The 24534-nt window shown below is 49.4% G+C and overlaps 1 protein-coding gene across 7 annotated transcripts in view; it reads left to right on the forward strand.

The window, feature by feature from the left end:
• The first annotated feature begins 13058 nt into the window (after positions 1 to 13058).
• The window catches only part of P4HA2 (prolyl 4-hydroxylase subunit alpha 2), a 32411-nt gene continuing 20935 nt past the window's right edge, over positions 13059 to 24534 (forward strand). For 2 of the 7 annotated variants that reach the window (XM_065918147.1, XM_065918144.1), the window contains exons 1-5: positions 13059 to 13191; positions 13686 to 13831; positions 22042 to 22141; positions 22763 to 22859; positions 23154 to 23305. In XM_065918147.1, coding sequence (XP_065774219.1) covers positions 22060 to 22141; positions 22763 to 22859; positions 23154 to 23305 — 331 coding nt within the window. In that variant the 5' untranslated portion in view covers positions 13059 to 13191; positions 13686 to 13831; positions 22042 to 22059. The other 5 variants (XM_065918146.1, XM_065918145.1, XM_065918150.1 and 2 more) reach the window with 5 other exon arrangements.

Raw genomic sequence — 24534 nt, forward strand, 5'->3', positions numbered from 1 at the left:
GGAAACAAGAAAACATATTTTATATTTACTTATTACAGATCTTTGTTCTTTTGTTTAGAGCGAAGTTTCCATCAGGTATCATTTCTCCTCAGCGTTAAGAACTTCCTTGAACATTTCTGGTAATGCAGGCTCACTGGTGATAAATTCTCTCAGCTTTTTTAAAAATTCAAACTATTTTTATTTCTCATTTCTTTTATGGAGATAGTTTTTCTGGATATAGAATTCTTGGTTAATTTTTTAATAGCATATTTAATATGCTATATATTTTTTGTGTTTTCATGTTTTCTGGCTTACATTACTTCTGATGATTGATAAGTGTTCATTCTTATCCTTGTTCCTCTTGATATAACGTGTTTTTGCCTTTCAGTGTTTTTAAGATGTTTTCTTTGGTTTTAAGATATTTGATTATGATGTGCCTGGATGTGGTTTCCTTTGTATTTATCCTCGTTGAGGTTTTACAATCCTAAGCTTTTGGGGATGATGAGTTAATAATTTTTAAAATAAAATTTAGAATTTTAGTCACTATGTTATTTAAAGTTTCACCTTAATCTCTTTCCTTTCTTTCTGGGACTCTAATTTTATGTATACTAGTCTGCCTGATATTGTTTCCACGTCATTTGCCTGAAGCTCTAATCACTTTTTTTCCAGTCCATTTTCTTTCTGTGTTTCCATTTAAATAGTTTCTATTGACTTGATTTCAAGTTTATTGAATTTTTCTTCTGCAGTGTCCAGTCTACTCTTAAGACTACCTGGTAAAACTTTCATTTTACATATTATGTTTTTCAGTTCTAGAATTTCCATTTAGTTCTTTTTTACAGCTTCCATTTCTCTGCTGAGATGGCATATCTGTTCATTTATTATGTCCATCTTATCACTCAAAAATTCCTGAACATATTTATAATAGGTGTTTTAAAGTCTTTATCTGCTATTTCCAGTATCTGTGTTATCTCTGAATCTGTTTCTATTCTCCTGGTTATATATCATATTTTCCTGCTTCTTCCTATGTCCGGTAATATTTGATTGTATATTGGGAACTGTGGACAGTACATTGTTGAGTCTGGATTATGCTCTTCTTTATGGAGTGTTGAGTTTGCTTCATTGGGCAGTAAATCTACTAGAGGCTTAATTTGATCTTATTGAGGCTTTGTTAGGGCAGGTGTAAAGTAATGCATTCTATATGGCTCAGTTCAGTGCAGTTGCTCAGTAGTGTCCAACTCTTTGTGACCTCATGGACTGCAGCATGCCAGGCTTCTCTGTACATCACCAAGTCCTGGAGCTCATATCCATATCCATCAACTCATATCCATCGAGTTAGTGATGCCATCCAACCAGCTCATCCTCTGTCGTCCCCTTCTCCTCCACCTTCAATCTTTCCTAGCCTCAGGGTCTTTTCAAATGAGTCAGTTCTTTGCATCAGGTGGCCAAAGTATTGGAGTTTCAGCTTCAGCATCAGTCCTTCCAATGAGTATTCAGGACTGATTTTCTTCAGGATAGACTGGTTAGATCTCCTTGCAGTCCAAGGAACTCTCAAGAGTCTTCTCCAACACCACAGTTCTATATGGCTAGAGTGGTATGGACTTTCTAAGATTTTAATTAAATGTTCAGGGTTTTCAGCAAGGTCTTTCTACTCTGGCCAGATCAGGTCTCACCCCTGTATGAACTCTGGAATCCCCGTTTAGTTCACAGACTCAGAGTTTTCTATCCATCAGGCTTCAAATAGTCTTTCTCTGCAACTGTGCAACTTAGACAAAGCCTCAAGAGTCTATCTGTGCAGATTTCTAGAGCTTCTTCTCCATGCAGCTCCCTCCTTACTCTTTAATACCCTGCCCCACAAGTTCAGCCACCTCAATATCCTCTGTCTCTGATCTCTATTTCCTTTACTCATCTACTTTGCTCTGTTTGGACTCCACTTCCTTCTCCCTTAGTTTGGAAAGTGCCCTAGGCAAAGAACTTTACTGAATGTGGAATTCACCTCTTGTGTTTCCTTTCTCTCAAGGATGAAGGTGTTTGATGTCCAATGCCTGTAATCAGTTACTGTAAATGTTTTATCTAGCTTTGTATTTGTTTACAGTGGAGAAATTAGTTTATTACCAGTTACTCACCCATGGTTGGAATCTAATAAAATTTTAAAAGAAGAAAGGAAAATGCTGCTACTGCTGCTAAGTCGCTTCAGTCGTGTCCGATTGTGTGCGACCCCATAGTCGGAAAATAGGGAGCCTTAATTCAGAATGTGGATGTGATGCCACAGGTGTCTGAGACTCTAAGCTGGAGCTGAAAACAGCTGGGCCAGTGGGGCCTATCCCTTTCCAGTATTTTCTAATCCAGTGTCAGAATTGAACCGAATAAAATTTCCAGTTCTGGCCATGGGGGCAGGTAGTATCAGAATACTCCTGCCAAAAGCAGTTAAGAAACTTGGATGAAATATAAAGGACAACTATTTGAGGACATTGGAGAACAACTAATGCAGGTAAGAATTGAAGGATCATAATCCTTGAGAAAAGGGAATAATGTGTACTGAGTTTTACATTTACTCTGGCTTTTCCCCTGAGGATTTCCCACAGTGTTGTGTGGAACAACTGGAACAACACTGCTGCTGGGAGAGTAATGTTGTACAACCATCTAGAAAAATGGTTGGAAGTAACTACTATAGTTAAATATGTGTATATCCTATGACCTAGAAATTCCACTTCTGGGTTTATATTCTGTATAAATGAATGTTTATTTCCACTAAGAATGCACATGTGCAAATATATACAAAGCAGTTTTATTTGAAATAACTAAAAACTGGAAATAGTCCAAATGTTTGCCAACAATAGAATGGATAAATTATGATATATTCATATAATGGAATACCATACAGCAATGAAATAGAATGATGTACTACCAAAAACAGCAAGATGGGGCACTACCACAACCATAATGTTGAATTTAAGAAGCAGACATAAAAGTATACAGTGTATAAGTTCACTTTTATAAAATTCAAAATCTGAAAACAATAATCAAAGAAGAAAGAATAGTGGTCAACTTTGGGAAGGTTTATGGACTATCATCGGGTTACAAGGGAGCCTTTTGACATTATGGAAATAGTCTATATCTTGAGCTAAGCGATGGTAATATGAATTTACATGTATTTGAAAAACATTGGGCTATATATTAAGATAAGCAGTTTTCTTTTTGTTGATTGTGTGTGTGTGTGTGTGTGTGTGTGTGTGTGTGTGTGTGTGTGTGCACTCAGTCATGTCTGATTCCAGGCAAGAATCCTGGAGTGGGTTGCCATTTCCTACTCCAGGGGATCTTCCCAATCCAGGGATCGAACTCACATCTCTTATGTAGTGCCACTTGATTATATCTTAATAAGCTTTTAAATAAAAGTTTAAAGTGGCCCTGGCTGCACATGCCATTCCACGCCTGCTGGCAGAAGTCTATGAAGCTTTCCAGTGGGCAGAAGGAGGCCCTGTCTGGCCAGCACAGGGTTCCATGTGAATTAGTCATCCTGCTCCCCCAGCCTTTTAATTTTTTTATTTTTGGCCACACAGCATGGCTTGTGGGATCTTAGTTCCCCAACCAGGGACTGAACCTGGCCCCTCAGCAGTGAGAGTACGGAGTCCTAACCACTGGTTCAGTTCAGTTCAGTTCAGTCGCTTGGTTGTGTCTGACTCTTTGCAACCCCCTGAAGCGCAGCACGCCAGGCCTCCCTGTCCATCACCAACTGCTGGAGTCTACCCAAACCGCCAGAGAATTCCCCCACCCCAGCCTTTGCAACTTCTGTCTCCCAGACCTCCATGACACCCCCTGGCTGACTTTTCAGAGAGGCCCAAACCCCACTCCCTCAACTGACCACTAGGAGGTGAGATTCCCTTCTGCACGTTCCCTCAGCCCCTGTGACTCATCAATTTCCTTGTCTGTTTCCTTGCCCCCTCCCTTGCCAAAAAAGAACCCTGCTAGCTCTGTCAAAGGCTTTTGTCAGACTCACCTCAGCCCTGTGTCTGTGTCCTTGGGCACCTAGGACTGGGCACAGAGAATGTGTTAGCAATCATTTATTGACTGACTGAAAGTAAGTGAGGGTGTAGAAGGCTTCTGAGGCCTTGGGCTGAGTGATCCTATTGTGAAAGAGCAGATGGGCCTGGCTACTCCTCAGTATAGCCAGGGCAGTCCCATAACTAGGGAGGTCACTGAGCTGGATTCTCAAGTGTAGGCTGCAGGCAACTTTCCCAAAGTCCATGTCTTCCTCCTGGCTTGGTGCCCCCCATAGATTGAATCCAACCAAAAGTCATAGGGCAGGAGCATCTGCTGTGTCATCATGTAGGTTGACAGCCAGGAGCAAAAAGCAGGAGGGGAGCAAGAGACAAGGGTCTGAAGGAACAAGCAGAAGTGTCCTCCACAGATGATGTCTGTGAAGTGTTAGGTTCCACTCCCTGGAATAGGGAGAGCGCTCCATCCCTTAGCTGCCCTATTAGAGAAGCACCTGGAGCACCAGGGGAACCCAAAAGAGGACTGCCCATCCCTTCTTCTGTGGCCCCTCTCTTCAAGGAATCACCTCAACAGGAGCCCTGATGTTCTAGGCATGCTCGGAGTCCTATCAGCGGCCTCCCCATCTCCTTACCTAACTTCACTGAGCTACTGGCCCTTGGGTTTTCTTTAGACCTACTGGATCCTATGGCCTGAGGCTCCCCGCAGGCTGCAAGTCAACTTAACTGGCTGTGAAGGGCCTTGGTCACCCATGGTACCCTCTCTGCCTTTCCCACTACCAGAGGTCCCAGCATTGGAGGTATTCCATATGGCCTGGAAAACATCTCTATCTGCCCATGTTTACAGTTGCTCCTGTTTATGCAGTTCTCGGGCAAGGGTTCCTGTTAAACCTTGGCAGGTTGTAGGAATAGAGCCAGAGATCAAGAACTGAGGGGCTTTTTGAGCAAAACTGGGACTGCTCCTTTAACTGGGTGGCCCATGGTGGGTTCCATGCACCCTCTGCTGGCCATCGTCATTTTTGCAGCTGGAGCTGTTGGGGCAAGACCAGAGCAGCAGAATTCTTCCAAAGAGATTTGAGGCCCCATTGCATGTCAGCCCAGGGACACAGATAACTGCTCTTGTTCTGGGATGAAGTAAAGAAAAAAAATTCCAGGTCTTGATGAAGGCAATGGGTTAGCCTTGCCGCGGCCTATTGGGTGACTGTTGGGATGAGAGAATAACGCTTGGTCCCGAGACTATTGACACACGACAGTGTCTGATGGCCATACACTACACGATAGCCATGTCTGTACCTTCGCTCTTCAGCCAGGGAGATACCCTGTCCAAACTAGCCCTGCTCCCGTTGGAGGTGTGATTCCTGCAGGTGATAGAAGCGGACATCTTTCTGATTTCAAGCATCAGCTGTCTGGTTCAGGGTTAGGGATGAAGTCAGATCCTGGTTCCATGTTAACATTAAGTTGTGAGACAGAGTCAAGGTTAAGGGCAGAGCCAAGGTACAAACCACAGAATCTCCTCCTTCTCATGTGAGAGGCCAAGTCCCACAAGCTTGTGTATGCGTGCACACCTCTATGTGCATGTATGCATGCGCCTGCGTGTCCAGTGGGTAAGGATCCTCCCACCAAAGGCTGTGGCCAGGTCAGTTAAGCTTCTCACAGGTTCATGCAAATGATGGACACAGGGAAAAATGTAGAAAACTACAAAAAATAAAATTGTGACTATGAAATGCTAGTAACTATAACATTATGTCATGGAAACTAGTTAACTGAGACTCAGCCATGTTTTTACTGGGTAAGTACAAAGTGTACTTGTATGAGATGTAAGTGTACTTGTATGAGATGTGAGTGTACTGGAGTAAGTTTGATGTGGTGTGGAGTAGTGAGGCCTCCAGTGGAAAGAGTGCCTTGGCCTCCCTGTGGTGGGTCAGAGTCTGGAGCAGCGTTCCTTGGACAGAGGACGGGGCTCACCAACAAGATCAGATGACTGCGTCTCCTCAAGGGGCTGGGGGAGAGTCGGAGCCACAACCACAGCTGATACAGGCCAGGTGGCTGAGGTCTGGAGAGAGCCCACAGGAGGAGTTGGACTCCTGAAGGCCTCGTCCACAAGGGTGACTCAGGGTCCTGTGATTGTGTGGAAGCAGACATACCAAATCATACAACTGTTCTGTACAAATCAGCCAAGAATACCCCATTTGCAATTCATTTTATTTCTATCTACTGGTACATTGTCATAAATAATCAAACCTACGATGTCTATGATGGGGATGGAGCCCCAGGATTGTGCAGTACAGAATTTGCACATCTTGACTGGGCTGGGGTCACTCGTGAATGGATATCCATCTCATTCCGGAAAGGATATGAGGTGCCTTAGAAACATGCATCACTAGAGCAGAAGTGCATTCACTTAAAAATAGGAGGGGGGTGGGGAATGAAGCACAGGGTGAGGAAGGGTGATGTTAGTTAGTGCCAAGACCATGATTAACTGGGTGGTTTGTGGAAGGAGCCTTATGACTGAGGAAACCAGACGCTGTGATTAAGGACTCCATGTCAGTCTGAAACTCTCAAGGGTGCTTGTGTGATCTCTAGGGGTAACCAACTTGCTCCCCGTTCTTGTGTTTTCTGAGGGCTGCCACTGATTTCCTTCAGCAAGACCTGCTTTGGGGTGGCAAGGTCAAGGGAGTCAAGGATGAAAAGACCTCGTTTTGGGTGTGAATTAGGGCCTCAACCTGAAGAAGAAGCACAGAATGGGGAGCAGAGTTTTCAAGAAATATTTGCTGAATAAATGAATGAACATAGCCTTCCTGGTCTACCTCCTTATTAATTCTTAAATCTACCCGCTTCTTTCTCTATGCGTTGCTATTCCCTACTTGAGATCAGCATCAACTGTCATGTAGACCCTACACCACCCCCATCTCCAGTCACTCCCAGGCTCTGTTCCTCCTTCTCTTCCTCCTGACAGCAAGTGGACAGGATGCCCTCCCTAGATCCCAAATGGGATCCTGCTCCTCCCTAGCTTTCACCCTGGGGTAGCTGCTCCCTGCCCTCAGCATCGTATCCAAACCCATTTTGGGGGCCCACAAAGTCAAGGGTGCTCTGTCCTGAGAACACTGCAGTCTCACCTCTTGTTTCTCCTCTGCCCTCTGCTCTACTGGCTTCCTGACATTTTGACAAGGCCTGAAAAAAAAAAAAAAAAAAAGTAAAACCACTGAATGTTCAGCCTTTTAAACAGTAGCTAAGTCAGATGTTCGATAGCTATCCCTATTCTCACCTCATCCTCACCCATCCCCAATCCCTTCCCCAGCCCAAGGCTGCGGGAGGAGAGACAGGGTGACGGTGGTGGTAGGATGGGCCTCTGTGTTGTAATAACAATAATTTTAAAAAGCATATTTATAATATCAGGATTTCTAAGCACTGCACCTAGCTAATTCCTGGCCCTCTGGGTACTGGCACCAACCCAGAAACTTCTTGCTCAAGATGGAAGTGGGACGAGTGTGATGAGGAGGGAAGACGAAGTCTAAGCCCGTTGTCTCTGCCCTGAGGGCCTGCCCTGGACCTGCTGGGTAATTATAGCTCCCAAGGCCCTGGATGCCTTTCTCCACCCTGTAATGACAGCCCAGCCTGTGCTTGCACTGCTGTCTTGAGTTGCAAGGGTCCATGGAGGAGGCAGCTAGGAGGGGACTTGTAGCCATTCCATTGAGTCTGTCTCATCTTTTGCATGCAACAAGTGGATGCTCTGGGGGGACCCACTTGGCCTTTTCCAGGGCTGGCACCGCAGGCTCCTGGGGATTCTTCCAGATTCTCTGTATCTACCCCAGGGTCCTATACCAGGCTGTAAGACCAGACTACCTGCGAGGCCCTATTTCTGAAGCAGTAGGGCCACCACTGGGCTTCCCAGGTGGTGCTAAAGGTAAATAACCTGCCTTCCCATGCAGGAGACATATGAGATATGGGTCTGATCCCTGGGTCAGGAAGATCCCACTCCTATATTCTTGCCTGGAGAATCCCATGGACAGAGGAGCCTGGTGGGCTATACAATCCATAGGGTCACAGAGTCAGACACGACTGAAGCCACTTGGCATGCATGCAAGGCCACCACTAGGTGGCCCCACTCAAGCTGCACCTCTTGCCCTCTCTGGCTGGCCTTGAGTCAGGATATATCGTCTTTTCTTGGTCCCTAAAGAGAGGAACCTGGAGAGGACAGTTGGACCCAAAGTCCAGCTGCGTGCTGACTGTGTTGAAGGGTACAGATGTGTGTCAACATGCACAATACCCTCTGTAGCACTGGCTGATCTCAGGAATCCTGCTCTGGGGAATTCCATGGAGGGACCAGGCGCTCATAAACCCTGGCCAGGTTTCCGGCTGTTGTGGTAGTTTCCAGGCCCTGTAAGAGTCATCAGCAGTCTGGGAGACCTCCTGTTTCCCAGGTCAGGGATCACAGGTGAGTGGGGAAAGGCAGGAGCAGGGCAGGCTCAGGATGCCTCTTTAGACCCCTGCCTTTTAGAGCAGGAGTCCTTAGCATTTTTGGCATCAGGGACCAGTTTTGTGGAAGACAACTTTTCCATGGATGAGGGAGGGGAATGTTTTCGGAATGATTCAAGCATATTATATTTATTGTGCACTTTATTTCTATTATTATTACATTATGATATATAATGAAGTAATTATGCAACTAACCACAATGCAGAATCATAAGGCATTAGATTCTTATAAGGAGCACACAACCTAGATTCCTCACATGCACAGTTCTTGGTAGGGTTCGTGCTTCTGTGAGAATCTAACTGGAGGCAGAGGTCAGGCGGTAACATGAGTGATGGGGAGTGGCTGTAAATACAGCTGAAGCTTCACTACTCTCCCGCCTGCTGTGTGAACCCTTACTGGTCCTTGGCTCAGGGGATGGGGACCCCCCTGGGTTTAGCACAAAAGGCTGCATCACACCTGCCCTCCCATTCATTCAGTTACCTATCTGTCTAGCACAGATATTTTTGTCATCTCTTTCTGGAGAGATGCCAGGTCCTTCTCTGGGGTAGGGGTGGTGGGTAGACATGTCTAGCCTGCTTTGAGGAGCCATTGGCCAGGGTTACCACTTAGGGACAGTTTGGGGGTAGGGTTTCATTTGATGATGCCCCAAATGAAACCAGGCTGGGGTCAAAGGTGGCAGTCACCTGTTCTTGAGCCCAAGAAGGGTCTCTAAGACTGGGACTAGGTGGGCGTCTGTTCACCTGCCAGTTTTCCCCACTAGGCAGAGCCCCTTTGATCTTCATGGTCCCTGAACCCCAAGCCAGGGCCTCAGCTGGTGCCCATCAAATGTTTGTGGAGTGAATGCACGAATGAATAGGATAGAGCCATTACCAGAAGGAAGGTGTGGCTTTATTTACACAGTAGATTTGAGAGGAGGGGGGTGTGACATGACTCTTGATTTATTAAGTGACCCAAAATGGGTGTAGTGAAGCCTGTGGAGGCCACATTAGTGGGGCATGTCCATTCATTCATTCTTGTATTTTTCTCCCATTCTCTGTCTAGGTTTTGGGTTCTAGGCTCTGTGCTAGACCTGGAGACACAGTGATAAACAGGACAGAAGCAGCCCCCATCCCTAGGAAGGCAAAGTGGTGAAGGAAGTAGACATGACAGTCAGATCATCCTGATTCCCCAGGTGAGTCCTAAGTCCAACAGTAATGATCCTTATATGAGACAGAGGAGGAGGAGAAGCAGACACTTGGGAATGAGTGGGGCCCAGGACTCTGAGGCTCTGTGGAGGCCTCAGTCAGCCTTTGGGCTACAATTTTATGGAACAAGGCTTTAAGGAGACACCCATCCCTTCATGTAGTCATGAAATATTTATTGAGTCCCAGTTTTGTGTTAGCTGCTGAAGATGTGATAATTTACAAAAACACACACTATGTACTCCTGGAGACTCCAGGCCAGCGGGTGTGTGTGTGTGTGTGTGTGTGTGTGTGTGTGTGTGTGTGTGTGTGTGTGTGTGTGTGTGTGTGTAGCAGTGGACAAGGCAGGGAGAACAGACATTAAATAAACAATCATTCAACTACAGCAACTGCTGCAAGTGTTACAAAGCATGTAGGGCATGAAAAACTGTTATAGGAGGTTTTGACCTGGTCAGGGAAGCGAGGAAATTCCTTCTGGGAGGATCTGAAGCATTTAATTGGGGAGGAGGGACATTTTTCAAGAGAGAAAGAAAAGAATGTGCAAAGGCCTGGGAGTGGAATGGGGAGGGGAAAATGGCCAGTTAGAGGGACTGGAGGGGACGGTCAGTGCGGCTCAAGAAGTGAGCAGGGGCCAAACCATTCGCGGCCTTGTAGGTCACTTTGAGGATTTTTTTTCCTGAGAACAATGCAGTTTACTAAGCTGAAAGTGATGGGTTCAGAGCTGCATTCTGAGGAGGTCACTGTATGGAAGAGAGATGGGAGGAAACAATGGAGGGGGGCAGTCAGCTGGGAAGCTGCTGCAGTCATTCAAGGGCAAGAGGATGGAGACCCGGGCTGCAGTCCTCATTTTGCCCCAAATAAAACTTAATTCTCAACTCTCATGTTTTGCATTTTTTTTTAAGTACACATCTCTTTGATATCTAGACACCTGTGCCAAGTTATTAAAGGATGGCATCCCATGGTCATATATTAAAAAAAAGAAAGAGGATGAAGAAAAATAAGTGAATTAGAGATTTAGGTGGTAGGATTGAACAGACGTGGGATATGGAAGGACACAGCCAAGGAAGAGGGAAATGCTGAGGGTGATTCCCAGGCTTCCAGTGAGGTAACTGGGGGTGGGGGTGGGGTGGGGGGTTCCCCAGTGAGGCAGGGAGTACCAGAGGCATAGAGCAGGAGAAGGGGAGAGAGCATGAACTCCACCTTGGGCATGCTTTTACTGAGAAACCTGTGGACACTCAGCAGAGATGTAGATTGTGCAGCCAGTCTGGAGTTCAGGAGTCAGGGGCAAGAGTAGAGAGACAAATGTGCTTCATCTGTGTATAGGAAGAAGTTCTAGAAAGAGACTAGGAAAATAGAGTGCCTAGGCCTGAACTCTAGGGAACCCCCAACCTTTACTGACTAATGAGGACAGAGGGGGATGAGGTGGGGGCGCAAATGGGCAGACATGGCCAGAGAGGATAGTGTGGGACAAGTGTGTTTCCCGGAGGCAGTGACCAAAGGCTGCTGGGGTGTCAGGTGGTGCTGGAGGCTTTGTCAAATGAGGACTGGAGAGTGGGCTGTTGAATTTAGACTTGGAAGTTACGGAGAGTTTGTTTGGTCTTGCGAGGGGGACAGAAGGCCCACTGCAGGGTTCTGAGGTTTGGGAGAGAAGTGAGGACAGATTGCTCTTTCAGAAAATTTTGCTGTGGTCGAGAAGGAGAGAGATACTGCAGTAGCTGGTGAGGGCTTGCTTCCAGAGAGAAAGTGAAAGTCGCTCAGTCGTGTCTGACTCTTTGCGACCCCATGGACTATACAGTTCATGGAATTCTCTAGGCAAGAAGACTAGAGTGGGTAGCCTTTCCTTTTCCAGAGTATCTTCCCAACCCAAGGATCAAACCCAGGTCTCCCACATTGCAGGCAGATTCTTTACCAGCTGAGCCACAAGGGAAGCCCTCTATTGTTTCCACAGTAGAGGTCTGAAAATATATATTTTTAAAATATTTATCTATTTATTTGGCTACACTGGATCTTAGTTGCAGCACAAAGGATCTAGTTCCCTGATCAGGGATTGAACCTGGGCCCCCTGCATTGGGAGCACGAGTCTTAGTCACTGGACTACCAAGGAGGTCCCAAGGCCTGTCAATATTTATAGGTCAAGGGGTGGATCCATTTGAGAGGAGGAGGTTGAACATTCAAGAGAGAGAAGGGATGGTCTGTCCAGCAAGCTCCTGAGAAGGGGGAGAGGATGGGAGGACCTGGGCAGACAGAGGGAGGCTCCCTGATATAACAGGGTAGAGTAGAGGCAGGAAGTCTCTCTTTGGTTTTAGCTGAGCTTTGGGGAGATCAGCTGGTGCCTGAGGAAGGCCGGAACAGTGGTTCACTCCGTGTTTTATGTGTGTTGTGTGTATTTGTGTGTGCTCAGGCCTTCCCCAGGTCTGGGCTGCCAGCTTGGACGGTGTGCCACAGGGAATATCCCCACACTGGTCTGGGCGGAGGCTGGGCACTCCCACTCCGGGCTAGCTCCCTGATGAGATTCTCAGACAGTGTTTCCCCTCATTCATCAGCAGAAAGGTTCACAGAGCAGGCGTGGGAACCTGCTCTGTGGCCAGGGCCTCCGCTAGCTCAGGCCTGCATCCCTGCCTTCACTCGCTCCCAGGCTGGATTGGCTGAAGGTGGCGTCCACTATTTCTGGCTTGTATTGTATGTAAAGGCTTGGGAAAAACAAAGGTTGTCTCCAATGTGCCCCCACCCCCCCGCCCCGCTTTGATCGGTCTTTGACGGTCTCCCTTCTCATCAACCTATTCAGCCACACATTTCAGCACCGGAAGTGACCGATCCAGGAGCTGGGGACTGCCTGAATCCCTTTGGGAACCTGGTCCTGGGTGTGGATCCCAGATCTTTTTCAGGTCCTTATCCACTGTCCCCTTCCCTGATAACCCCTGATAATCCAGCTCCAGGGCCGGGTGACCCCACCCCCCGTCACCTGATGGTGATGCTGATGGGGAGGCGAGGGTAGGAGCTGTAATCCAGCAGGACCACCGAGGAAACGGGCCTGAGCTGGGGCCAGGGGAGTCGGCCAGCATCCAGGGATGCTTCCCCCACCGCGCTAAGATCGGGTCGTGCGCGCCTCTCTAGTCGCCCAGGGGGCGGGGGAGGAGGGCGGGGAGAGTCCCACAAGGGAGCGCCGAGGGGAGGCGGGCGCCGCGTACGTGCGGCGAGCGGCCGGCCGCATGAAGGGCGCGGGCGGCCGGCCCCCGCCGGGTCCCGGGCCCGCTCCCCGCTCCCCGCTCCCGCGCGGCCGGGCGGCCCGGGTCTTCCCGGGGGTCGCCGGCGGTGGCGCCTCCTGGCTGAGGCTGTCGGGGCGCGGAACCGGGGGCGTGGGACGCGCGGGGGGCGCGGGTGGGAGCGGGGTTGGGGGTGGGCGGGAGGTAGGGAGCCGGGAGGGAGAGGGAGGTGGGGACGTGGCGGCGGCTCAAGCGGGCGGAGCCGGGCCGCGGCGGGAGGCGGAGCCGCCTAGGAGGAGGTGCCGAGCGGGCCCGGCGCCGCCGCGGGAGGTTCTGGAAACGCCGGGAGCGGCGCGTGTCCGGGTGAGCGTCCCGCCCGCCTGGCAGCCCGGTCCGCCGCGGGGCTCGGGCACCGGCCGGGGTCACCGGGCCGAACCTTCTGCCCGCGCGGGGCCGGGAGCTGGGGGCCGGGGGTCGCACCGTCCGGGCCGCAGCCCCGCGCCCTCCGCCCTGGTTCTGCACCCGCGTGGGTTCCTGTCCCGCCGCCGAGTCCCCACCCCGAGCTAAGGGCTGTGAGGTCAGCGGCGCCCTTCCTGCCGGTCCCCTCGGGGCGGCCGGACCGGGTGGGGAGCGTGGCCGCCCCGAGGGTCAAGCTCCCGGGAAGGGGCGGCCCGGCCCGAGGACACCTGGAGCTTGGAGGAGGCAGGGGGAGCCGGGCAGGCCTCTAGGGGCTGTTTGGTGTTAGTCCACCTTCTTCCATCCAGAGGCTTGGGAGTCTGTAGCCTTGGCCCTGTTTGGTTCCGATTAAGACAGGCTATTGGATGATAAAGTTTTTTTCTTTTTCCCCTCCTCTCCAGTTTTGCCTCAGCAGCCGCGGAGACTTGTAACTAGCTAACTAATTCAAGAGACGAACCCTTCAGTGTTATCAGAAACTGCAAGGAGTTGCTGGCCCACTGGGGCACGCGGACTAGCGACCAGGAAAGGCCAGGCCCGGGTCAGTGTGGTGAGTGCTGTGCTGAGAGGGAGCACTGGACTGTGGGTACTTGGTAGAGGACAGGATGCTTCAGGCCAGAGGACTTCCTGGAGGCGGTGACCCATGAACTGGAGTGGTCAGATGAAGGTTGAATAAAGGGTAACCCAGGCAGAAGAACAGCCTGTGTGAATGGAAGCTGACCTGGGCACTCTAGAGGAAGCAAGGAGATGGGGGAAGGGATACTTTAGTGGATAGCTGCCTAGAGACCCTGTCCAGAGAGTGTCAAGTGAGAGGACAGTGCCTGGTATTGTGTCCTGTATGTGGAAGGTGCTCAGTGAACCTTTGCTGCGTGAATGTGGATGTGGGAGTTTCCTTTTCCAGGGCACAGGCCCCTGGTCTCTGTCTTCTAATTGACACCCTTAAGATGGAGAAGAATATCAAAGTCCGTCCCAAGGCTGAGGCTGGTGTCTTCTGCTGTAGAGTGATACCTGAGTCTTGTGCTGCTTGATGTAAACCATCTGAAGCTCAACAACCTCAGCCCTTTTGGAGGAGATCCTGGCTCTGAGATCAAGAGTTGGGGAACATTGCTTTGCAGCTTAGGGCATTCTCAGATGTTCCTGATTTGGCAGAGATCCACTGTCCACCTAAGAATTTAGAGAATGGTTTTGTAAGCTGCTGCCCATGTCATATCTGGGATAGCAGATTCCATGATTTAATTATCTGTTGTGTTCAATGAATTGTGGTTTCCTTTGGCTTGTGCTCAGACAGTCCCTGAAGCTTCCAGGATGCAGTTTCTCACTTTGTTCTGGGTTTCCAGGCCCAGCCGCTCTGTCCGCTTTTCCCTACTCATAGGATGTTTGGGCTTTGAATCCTTTTATTCTTGAGCCTCATTTGTAGACGGCCAACTCTGTCCACTGTATGGCCCAGCCAGGGAAGCCACGTAGCAAAGATGGGGTGAGTTGGCTGGGGGCCTCATCCCAGAGATGCTGTCGTACTGGGCCACCCTAGTTCTCTGAGAGATCTGCAGGCAGACATGGTGGCAGCTGAGCATTGTCTGTGGCTTGTGATAGGCCCTTCTATCCTGTCTAGTGCTTTGAAATGGTGTACCCCAGAGAGTGCCTACTTTGTCACTGTTTTAGCCTGGCCAATCTCTGTTCATTCCTGGAGTATCTCCTGTGTGCTGGGCTTTTGCTTAAAGTGTGCCTGGGGCTGGAATGAGGGAGGAGGGAGAGGAGGCAGTGACGGTGGTATAATCCTTGCCCATGGGTAACTCATAATGTCTCTGAGATTGCTGCTTCTTGCTGGCAGCTGGTCATATGCCAGGGAGGAGCTCAGAGTATGAGCGCTCATGAGGAGCTACTTACTGCATGGGTACAACCCTGAGAAATGAGTAGGGTAAGCAAATCTAGGGTCTGCTCATGTCATGAGAGAACCTCCCTTTTTGACTCTGCCCTCCCACATCCTTGGGAGGGCCTGAGACTGGATGTTAAGACCTTGGCCAGTGTGTGGCCACGCTGGCCATGGTGTGCGTTGGGCTGTTGGGTGTGTCCCTGGCTCCTGGGATCTGTCTAAAGTTTAATTTTATGCAGATGGAGGTTGGCAGGAAATGCTGTGATGCAGGCACGTGCAAGCCCAGACAGGGTGCTGGAGTGAGAGTTTAACTTCGAAAAATCTAGCAGTTTTTTTGGACTTTTGAAGTGCACCAGGGTGGGACATGAGTCTGTTCTTGAGCAGAGAGGGCTGGTGACCCCTGTGATCGCTGGGGTTTGAGCTGTGGATGTGGAATGAGGGATATAGTTTTTATTCTCAGAAGGAGCAGAGGGAGTTGAAAAGTATGGATTAGACTTCTTGGAGATCTAGGAGAAAGTATGTGTTTAAGTGGTGTCACTGCAGGGCAGAGGGTTATAAATGTTTGGGTAGTGAATTCTCCAGATCACTGGGTGTGACTCTGATCACAGACCAGCATCTGCTCTAGACGTTTCAGGAAGTGTTTGCTAGACTATACCCTCCTCTGTACCTGGCACTCTTGAGGGCCCAGGGTGTGGCCATGATCCTGAGACCTGCTATTTGTAGGAACTCAGAGTGTGCAGGTTAGAGACATAGAAATAGGTGAGATTGCAGAGTATAGGTCTGGTCACCTGTTTTTTACCAGAGAACTTTCCTTCCTTGGTGAGAGAGCCAGTGATTGGCCAGTTTTCAAAGTTAACTTCCTGATGGTCAGTGTGCTGCTTTAGGCCTGACTCCACCCTCTCCTGAATCTCTTTTGACACTCTTGGGACATGGAGGTTCTCCAATTTCTGTTTTGTTTTCGTCTTCACTGTCTCACAGACTGGACCTTCTTTCTCTCCAGGGGTCAGCTGCTCCAGGTCTGTTGCTGATGACTGGTGGAAGTTGTGCCTGGTGCTAGGCTGCCCGCTGACATCTGTCATCACATTCAGTCTTCAGAACAGCCCTATGAGATGTTATCACTGTTAAATAGATGGGAAAACTGAGGCTCCAAGACTGTTAACTTGGAACTGTAACTCCTTAGACTGTAACTTGTCTAAGATTCTGAAACCTGGAAGTGATTGTGGAACTGAGGTTTAACTCTGGGACGATCTGACTCCAGGGTTGGTGTGCCTGCCTGTATTGTCTTGTTATGAGCTGGGCCACTTGGTCATCTGTGAATGCTGTGATGTCTGGGCTGGAGTGACTGCTCACTTGAACTGGAGGCACCATGTTCCTGTCTTTCTGAGCCCATGTTGCTTCTGCCTTCTGGTGGGATCCAGCTATGGATATCATAAGGCTGCTTCGTGAACCACAATAAAGTCTTTGACTTGGGCAGGCCTGTTGTGCTAGGTCACAGTGTGACTCCTCCTTTTGGGAAGTCCTTAGGATGCTATATGGCAACAGATGTTATTGAGTAGGATTGAAGGCAGCAATAAATAGTGGAATATATGTTTTGGCTTTGCGTCTGAGCTCTGCCATTGATTTGCTATAGCATGTGAGTTGAGCAGCTTGTTATGTATTTTACATATCTCTATCTAAAATGGGGATGAAAATCTATCTAGTTTACAAGGTGTTGGTAGAAGTGAAAGATTTTTGGAAACATGAATAGTGGTTAGCTCAGCCTAGTTCCCAGAAAAGAGAGCTTAAGTACTTGATGCTTTGTTAGAAGTTACAGTTGCAAAGTAGCAAGGGTAAGGGAATAAGAGAAGGGTAAGTGAGTAGGGTAAGTAAAAGAGAGTGGTACGTAAGTAAGGGTAAGAGAAGGAAGGGAACCAAATCCCAGGTGGTGCTGTAGCAAGCTGGCTAGTCTGCACAGAGGTGCTCTAGTTGTTCGGCTATGCAGGACATCTCTGGGTGGGCTCTGCTGCTTCTCACTGGAGGCCTGGAGAGGGCATTTATGTGCCGATGTCCTCTTGTGTCTGTTCTTCATTGGTCACAGTTGCCCAAGGAGGGGTTATTTCCGCCCACCGCCCCCAACCCTGCCCAGTCCTCAGTTGCACTCCCAGGCCCTCTAGCAGTCCCCAGAGAGGCCAGCAAGGCACTTCACTGGAGTTTAGAAGTTGCAGGAAGGGTCTGAGATTTGGAGCCTGCGCAGTGTCCTTCACTGGGTCTGAGGTAGAGCAGGTGGCCCAGGAGGCAGGTGAGGCCGAGAGTACACGGTGGTCCTCCCGTTGCGTCCAGCAGAGCAGTGTGTGGGTCTTCTTCTTTCCTGTGGTTCCTGATAAGTTAGTCTTGCCTAGACTGCCGAGTCTGTGCCAAGACTCTGATTGAAAACCCAGCTGGCTTTTGCATGTTGATTTGTACAGCCTTTTCTGCTACGTTGTTGTCTAGTTACTGAAGCAGGAGCCTTGTGGTTTTGAGGGTACCCAGGTGGGTAGTACAAGTCAGCATGCCCAGGTGCTGGATAGAGAAACTGCGGTCAGCCCTCCCTATCTGCAGACATGACACCCATCGATGCGGAAGGCTTACTGTACGATGCCTAGTGTATAAGGGACGTGAGCATCTGTGGATGTTGGTGTCTGTGGGGTCTCCTGGAACCAATCCCGTGTGGATCCTGAGGGACAGCTGCATAAGGAGAGGTATGCAGGAACATCTAGGCTTCTTTAGGTTCTCAGTGAAGGAGACAGTTTTTCATGTGATGTGGTTGTTGAAGTTATGAAATCTGGAGTCATGAGATGGGGCTGGAGAGGGCAGTAGGGCCAGGTCGCGCAGCGTCAAAAAGTGCTAAGGAATTTGGACTTTATTCTGAGAACAGTGGAGAGCCTTTGGAGGGTTCTTATGGGGAGAGAGACCAAAGGAGGGGATGCAGTAAGCCGTGCTGGCTACTTTGTAGAGCAGAGGTGGGAGGGAGGCCACAAAGATGGGAGTCCAGTGCAGGCAGGGGCCAATATGGCAGTAAGAAGGACTTAGGGGTGGTTCAGATCAGGGTGATAGTTGAGGCATGATATCAGGTGAGGAGAGTCGGGCACCTCTCATCCCTCCCCTGGGGTGCCAGGGAGAGCAGCTTATGGGCCTCAGTGGACATCCATGTGCATAGGTGGTCGGGCCTCTGGAGCCTCTGTCAACTCTTGCTCGGTTGAGCACGCAGGTTCTCTTGGCTGTGCCACGTAGAGCTGGCCGCATGACCAGGAGGTGAGGCCACTGGAGGGAGCCCTGTTCAGGCAGATCTTGCCACTTCGCAGAAGGCAGGCATCCTCTTGTTCGGAGCCAAACGAGACCTGTTTGTTCTTGGCATACCCATGTTCTGTCTCTAGGCTGTTAAATACATTGTTAAAACTCAAGCTGTTGTATTTGGGTTGCAGCTGGGAGCTTGGCATAGGTTCCTGCCTGATGAGGTAAGGGGAGAAGCTGAGGACGCTGCTGGTTTGCAGTTGGAAACATCTTTTCATGGCTGTTTGGCCCCGTTGTGAATGTCCTCTCCAAAGAGCCAGCTTGCCGGGGCCTGTGATTGTATGTCTTGGAACTGCCCTGTGCTTAGAAATAGTGCCGGTTGCCTGGTGGGTGAATTATTGTCACTAGCGTGTTGGCAGGCTTTGAAGGACCTCCCTGTGGGGGCCCCAGCTCAGGCTGCTGGGTCTCCTGGAGTCCATTGGAGAGGGCTTGCTTTATTTTCTTCTCATTTTAGATATTATATAAAGTATATTTCAAGTTTCCCATAGAACTTCTTGTGGAAAGATTAGGAAATACAAATAAACATAAAGAGAAAAATAGAATTATTTCACCAAGATAACAACTAAATTTATGACTCCCTGCTTACATATATATGTAGGTATGTAAATTTCCATATATAAAAATTTTTCTTTATAAAAATGAAAGCATAGAGTATATATTGTTTGGGAGCCTATTTTTCTCACTTAACAAGATGCTTTGGTCTTCTCTTGGTATTAAAAAGCGTACAATATCCATTCCTACACAGTCCATAACCATCCATTGTATGGAAGCAATGTAACATCTTCTGATGTTATAGTTTCCTGGCACGAACAAATCTGTGGTGAGGTTTTCCTTTTTGTTGGGTGCCAGATATGGGCCAGAATTTGCTCAAAACTCGGGATGCAGCTTACATAAAACTCAGTATGGGTTTTCTGCTCAGGCTTGGTGCTACTTTATTTTCATACAAGGCGGCTCAGTGTTGCCTATTTCTAGGCCTATTCAGCATGGATTTCTGAGGGTTCCTGGAGGGCTTCTGGCAGCACCGGCAGGCATACAGGCACCCACTTACTCTGTCATCAGCAAGCTCTGGTATAGGTGTGTGATGGGAGGGGGGGGGCATGCAGGAGACACTGACACCAGTCCTTGGAGACTGCTGCCTCCCAACCTGACCCTGATTAGATGACCTTTTGTACACCTAATACAAATTAGTGTTCAGGAGAAATGGGATGGGGTGGCAGTTTAGATTGAGTGGTCTGGGGGCTGCATGGGAGTGCCTAGGTGTCTGGGCCAGCAGGATCGTCAGCCCCCTCCTCTGTCAGAACAGGACTTTGTAAGCCCTTGGTCGCCCAGAAACCCATCTGTGATTCTTTGGGCTCTGCCTCCAGACTGGGATTCGTGGATAGTCTCAGTCTAAGCCAGATAGCACATTCCAGAGAAATGACAGCTGGTTTTCATGTAATGAAGGAACCTGGCTGTATTTTCGTGAGTGCTATAAAGCATGAACCGTAGCCAGTATCACCAATTTGAAAGAAACAATGAGGTTTCTCCCTTCCTTAAATTTGTTATCTGATCTCTGAGGAGGCATGCCACTGCAACTGGTGATGGAACAGGGGACAAACGGTGACCCTTGGCCCCCACTTTCCAACTGTGTGTAGTCTAGCCTCCTGCCTGGGTACTATTCTCCCATCACCCCAGCCTGACAGGCAGTTGGCTGATTCCTTATTGTTTGCAGACACAGCCTCCTGGCTCTGGATTTTTACTGTTCCCTCCCTACATGTGTACAGAAGGTGCTCTCTTAAGCTGATGAAGCCTCTTGAAGTACAAGGAGCAGACCCCATTCCCTGAGAAAGGGTCTTATGTAAGCAAGAGGAAAGGCCTTCTAGAATCCTGGCGGTGAATGCAGGGTGCTGAGGTCTGGGAGCAGATCTGTGACTAGAAAAAGGAGGGTCTGGGCTCTCCCTTGGGGCTGGACAGGGCCCTGTCACCTCTTCTCAGGGACTTGCTTTCCTCTACTGCCCTAACTTTATAGTGGACCCCTTAGCCCATCCTCCCTACCCTGCAGCAGGTTCTGGGCTGAATAGTCTTGTCTTGTGTATCTCTGGGCCCCTGACACCTAGGGCACTGTCAGCTCTGCATACATTTGGCGGGGGGTGATGGGGGGCACTAACTTATCCTCTCCCCTTCCTCATGTGAAAGTTGCTCAGTTGTGTCCAACTCTTTGTGACCCCATGGACTATAAAGTCCATGGAATTCTCTAGGCCAGAATACTGGAAGGGGTAGCCTTTCCCTTCTCAAGGGGACCTTCCCAACCCAGGGATTGAACCCAGGTCTCCCGCATTGCAGGAGGATTCTTTACAAGCTGAGTCATCAGGGATGCCCCCCTTTGGGGTTGAGGGTCGTGGTTGGGCTTCTCTGAGCCTAACTGGGAGCCACAGTGGATTGGAATTTCTCCTGGAAGGGTGAAGTGAGGAATGATGGGTGTGACTGTGCGTCCAATCAGCCATTGCAGGCAAAAAACTGATGAGCTGGCATTAGTCAGCTCAGCCTTAGAATTCTGTCAGATAAGGCTTGCAGTTTGGAGGGAAAGCCTTTGTACTTCCTTTATTTTCCTTGTTTTCTCTCAGTAAATTTCCAGTGGGGCTTGGCTGAAGTAGAGCAGGAAGAAGAGGGACTGGCAGAACTGGCGTTCGGGTGGATGTTCCTCCTGCGTGCTCCGGGCCGCGTGGCCCAGCTGGGAGATGATGTCTGAAGCTTACGCTGTATACTTGGGTCCACTGCCAGTGGCCTTGCGCCATGGTGTGCCTTCTGCCTTCAGAGCTGCGTCTGGCTATTTCTAGGCTGATGGGAAGACAGCCTCTTAATTATGTCAGCAGTCCAGCCCAGTCTAAGGTTTTGGCCCTGTGTGGCTGATTCATTTTTGTATCCAAAGCGCCTAGCTCAGTGCCTGGCACAGTAAATATTTGTGAATGGTGATTCTCCATGAGGACAGTGTCTGCCGAGCAGCCTTGCTGCAGGAAGAGCAGTGTCTGCCCAGCCTGCTCTCACCATGGCCAGATGCAGACCAGCAGGGAGCAGTTTGATTTCTCTTCTGGCTGACCATCTGCTGTATACCTTGTTTTGGGTGTGGACCTCCCCCCCCACCAGGGGCTTATTGTGTTCGGTTCTCTTTCTGCCCATGGGTAGTGTGTTACATCTGGGTCCTCAGCACCTGGCACTCTCCTGTCACCTGTGTTGGAAGGAAAGACAGAGAAGAGGTCTGGGTCAGAATCTTGAACTGACAGACCCTTAGAACCAGGGGTGACTGTTGCTCCTCCCCATTTAGCCTTCGCATGTTGTCAGTGGTTATCAGAAGTTGAGAGGGCAGAGTCTCTCCCATGGGCACTCAGCCTCCCAGGGCAGGGGACAGAATTAAGTGAAGATCCCTGGTTCTACACCCTGGTGTCTTTCCACTGGTGATCCTGAATATCTTCCTTAACTTCCGTGTGCTGGGTCAGAGTCTGGCACATTTGAATGTCTATGTATATGTGCACATGTGTGTGTGTCCTCTCCTAAGTTGCTTTTTACCATTGTTGATCTAATGACTATCACTGAATGCCCTGCAGACACTGCCCTCTGTGACCATGAAACCCTGGGAGTCCACGTTGCTGGTGGCCTGGTTTGGTGTCCTGGGCTGCGTGCAGGCTGAATTCTTCACTTCTATTGGTATGTGCCAACAGGACTATCGTCTGCCTGGGCAGTCCTTGGCTCAAGTGCCAGGGGATGGCACTGCCTGAGGCTTGTTCTCCTTCAGGGTGGGGTGGCCTCATCCACTGGTTTTAATCAGATCTGGGGAAGAGTCAGGCTTGCAGAGCTGCTGTTTCCACCTCTGACTCCTGATGACCTGGATGTCCTTCCTGGTAGGTGGCCGTCTCAGCTGGGCCTCCACCCTGGAAAGTGCAGGCTGCTCCTGGGCTGCCTGGCCTTTCTGTCCAACTTTCTCCTGGACTAGAGAATGGTTCTGAGCAGAGAAGCCCCTCGGACATCCTTGTCCCAGGAACATGACCCAGCTGGGCAACAGTGGGAGAGTGAGATTCAGGGTTTCTTCCTTAAGGTGTCCTCAAAGCACTTACCATCTGCTTGGAGCCTCTGCCTCTCTCTTTCTAAAGCTGGGGGCCAGGACCATATGAGTGACTAGGCCTCCTTTAACCCTAGGCCCCCATGACCCCAAGAGGGCTGACATGCACCTAGCTTAGCTTGCCTCTGTGCTGATGTCTTTTGCTTCAAGGTTGGGAGCTGGATGTCCCTCATCCACTTCTTATTGGCCCTTTTATCTCTTCCTTGCAGGACACATGACAGACCTGATTTATGCAGAGAAGGACCTGGTGCAGTCCCTGAAGGAGTACATCCTGGTGGAGGAAGCCAAGCTCTCCAAGATTAAGAGGTGTCTGATGTCCTAAGTCTCCACAGCCACCCTGAGCCAGGGTGGCAGGGTGGCAGGAGCCCCCACCAGGAACCCACCCAGGGTGCCCATAAGAGGAAGCCCTTGAGGGGGCAGTATGGGCCTGGCCTGGAGTTTACTTCATGCCAGTCCCCCAGAGTAGCTAAAAATGTGGGCTGAGGATTGCTGCTTTTTCCTTTCTGGATAGAGATCCTCTGAACCTCACCAGGAAAATTACCATAGGTCAAGATCCATGCGAATGGGTGTGATAGTCTACCTTTTTCTGTGGTTCCACAGCTGGGCCGACAAAATGGAAGCCCTGACCAGCAAGTCGGCTGCTGACCCTGAGGGCTACCTGGCCCACCCTGTGAATGCCTATAAACTGGTGAAGCGGCTAAACACGGACTGGCCTGCGCTGGAGGACCTTGTCCTGCAGAACTCAGCCGCAGGTGAGGGGCTGTGAGCGGTGGTTTCGTGAGCTGCTGTGTCCCTGGGCTTGTGCCTGCGGTGTGTGGGTCTGAGCCGGTCCTGGTCAGGATGTTGGTGTGCACATGCAGTGTGCAGACAGCAGCTGCTCTTATCTCTGTGGGGACCTGGCGATTGGCTGTCCTTGCTTTCAATTGTGATATTAATAATAATCAGTTCTTGGAAGTTTCCTGGTGGTCCAGTGGTTAGGAGTCTGTGCTTCTGTTGCAGGAGGGCATGGGTTTGATCCCTGGTCAGGGAGCTAAGATCTTGAATGTCACACAGCATGGCCAAAAAAAAAAAATCAGTTTTTGCTTTTTTCTAGTGTTTTGGTGTCCCTTTTGGGGTGGGGGGGAGTGACTTTTTTCTAATTATGCTTTAGTAATACATTTTTCTAGATAAGTTGGAAAACAAAAACAATCATATAAGAAAATTACAGTTTTTAATCCAATTGTCTGATGATAATCACTATTAAAATCCTAGTCTTTTTTACACGTGTATAAAATGGAACCATACCAGGGAATGTTTGAGGGACCAAACGAATTAACAAAGGTTAAGTGGGCTAAGTGATGGGGGCGTGGGCCTCCTCTAAATTCATTCCCATTCATATCTTTTAGAAAGAAGACAAATCCATTGGCAGATTTGTGACATAAACTTATACTGTTTTCCTGAATTTTTCAACTGCTGTGTATCTTTTTTAAATGTTCTTCTGCCACGTGATTTTAATGTCTGGCTCAGTAATATGTCAGCCCACTCCAGTACTCTTGCCTGGAAAACCCCATGGGCGGAGGAGCCTGGTAGGCTGCAGTCCATGGGGTCGCTAAGAGTCGGACACGACTGAGCTGACTTCACTTTCACTTTTCACTTTCATGCATTGGAGAAGGAAATGGCAACCCACTCTAGTGTTCTTGCCTGGAGAATCCCAGGGACAGGGGAGCCTGGTGGGCTGCTGTCTATGGGGTCTCAGAGAGTTGGACACGACTGAAGCAACTTAGCAGCAGCAGCAGCAGTAATACGTCACACTGATGTAGTGTAAAAATGGTCGTCAGTGGACATGAAATTGTTCCCAAGTTATCAGCAATCTTACCCCTATCTATCTGCCCACCTCTGATTATTTTCTTATGATCAGTTCCCATAAGTGGGATTTGCAGGTCAGAGTATGAACTTTTTAAAAAAAAACTTCAGCTCTGCTCAGTGCTTTTACTGTGATAGT

Source organism: Muntiacus reevesi, chromosome 1 (genome assembly GCF_963930625.1).
Source record: "Muntiacus reevesi chromosome 1, mMunRee1.1, whole genome shotgun sequence".
Lineage (NCBI taxonomy): Eukaryota > Metazoa > Chordata > Mammalia > Artiodactyla > Cervidae > Muntiacus > Muntiacus reevesi.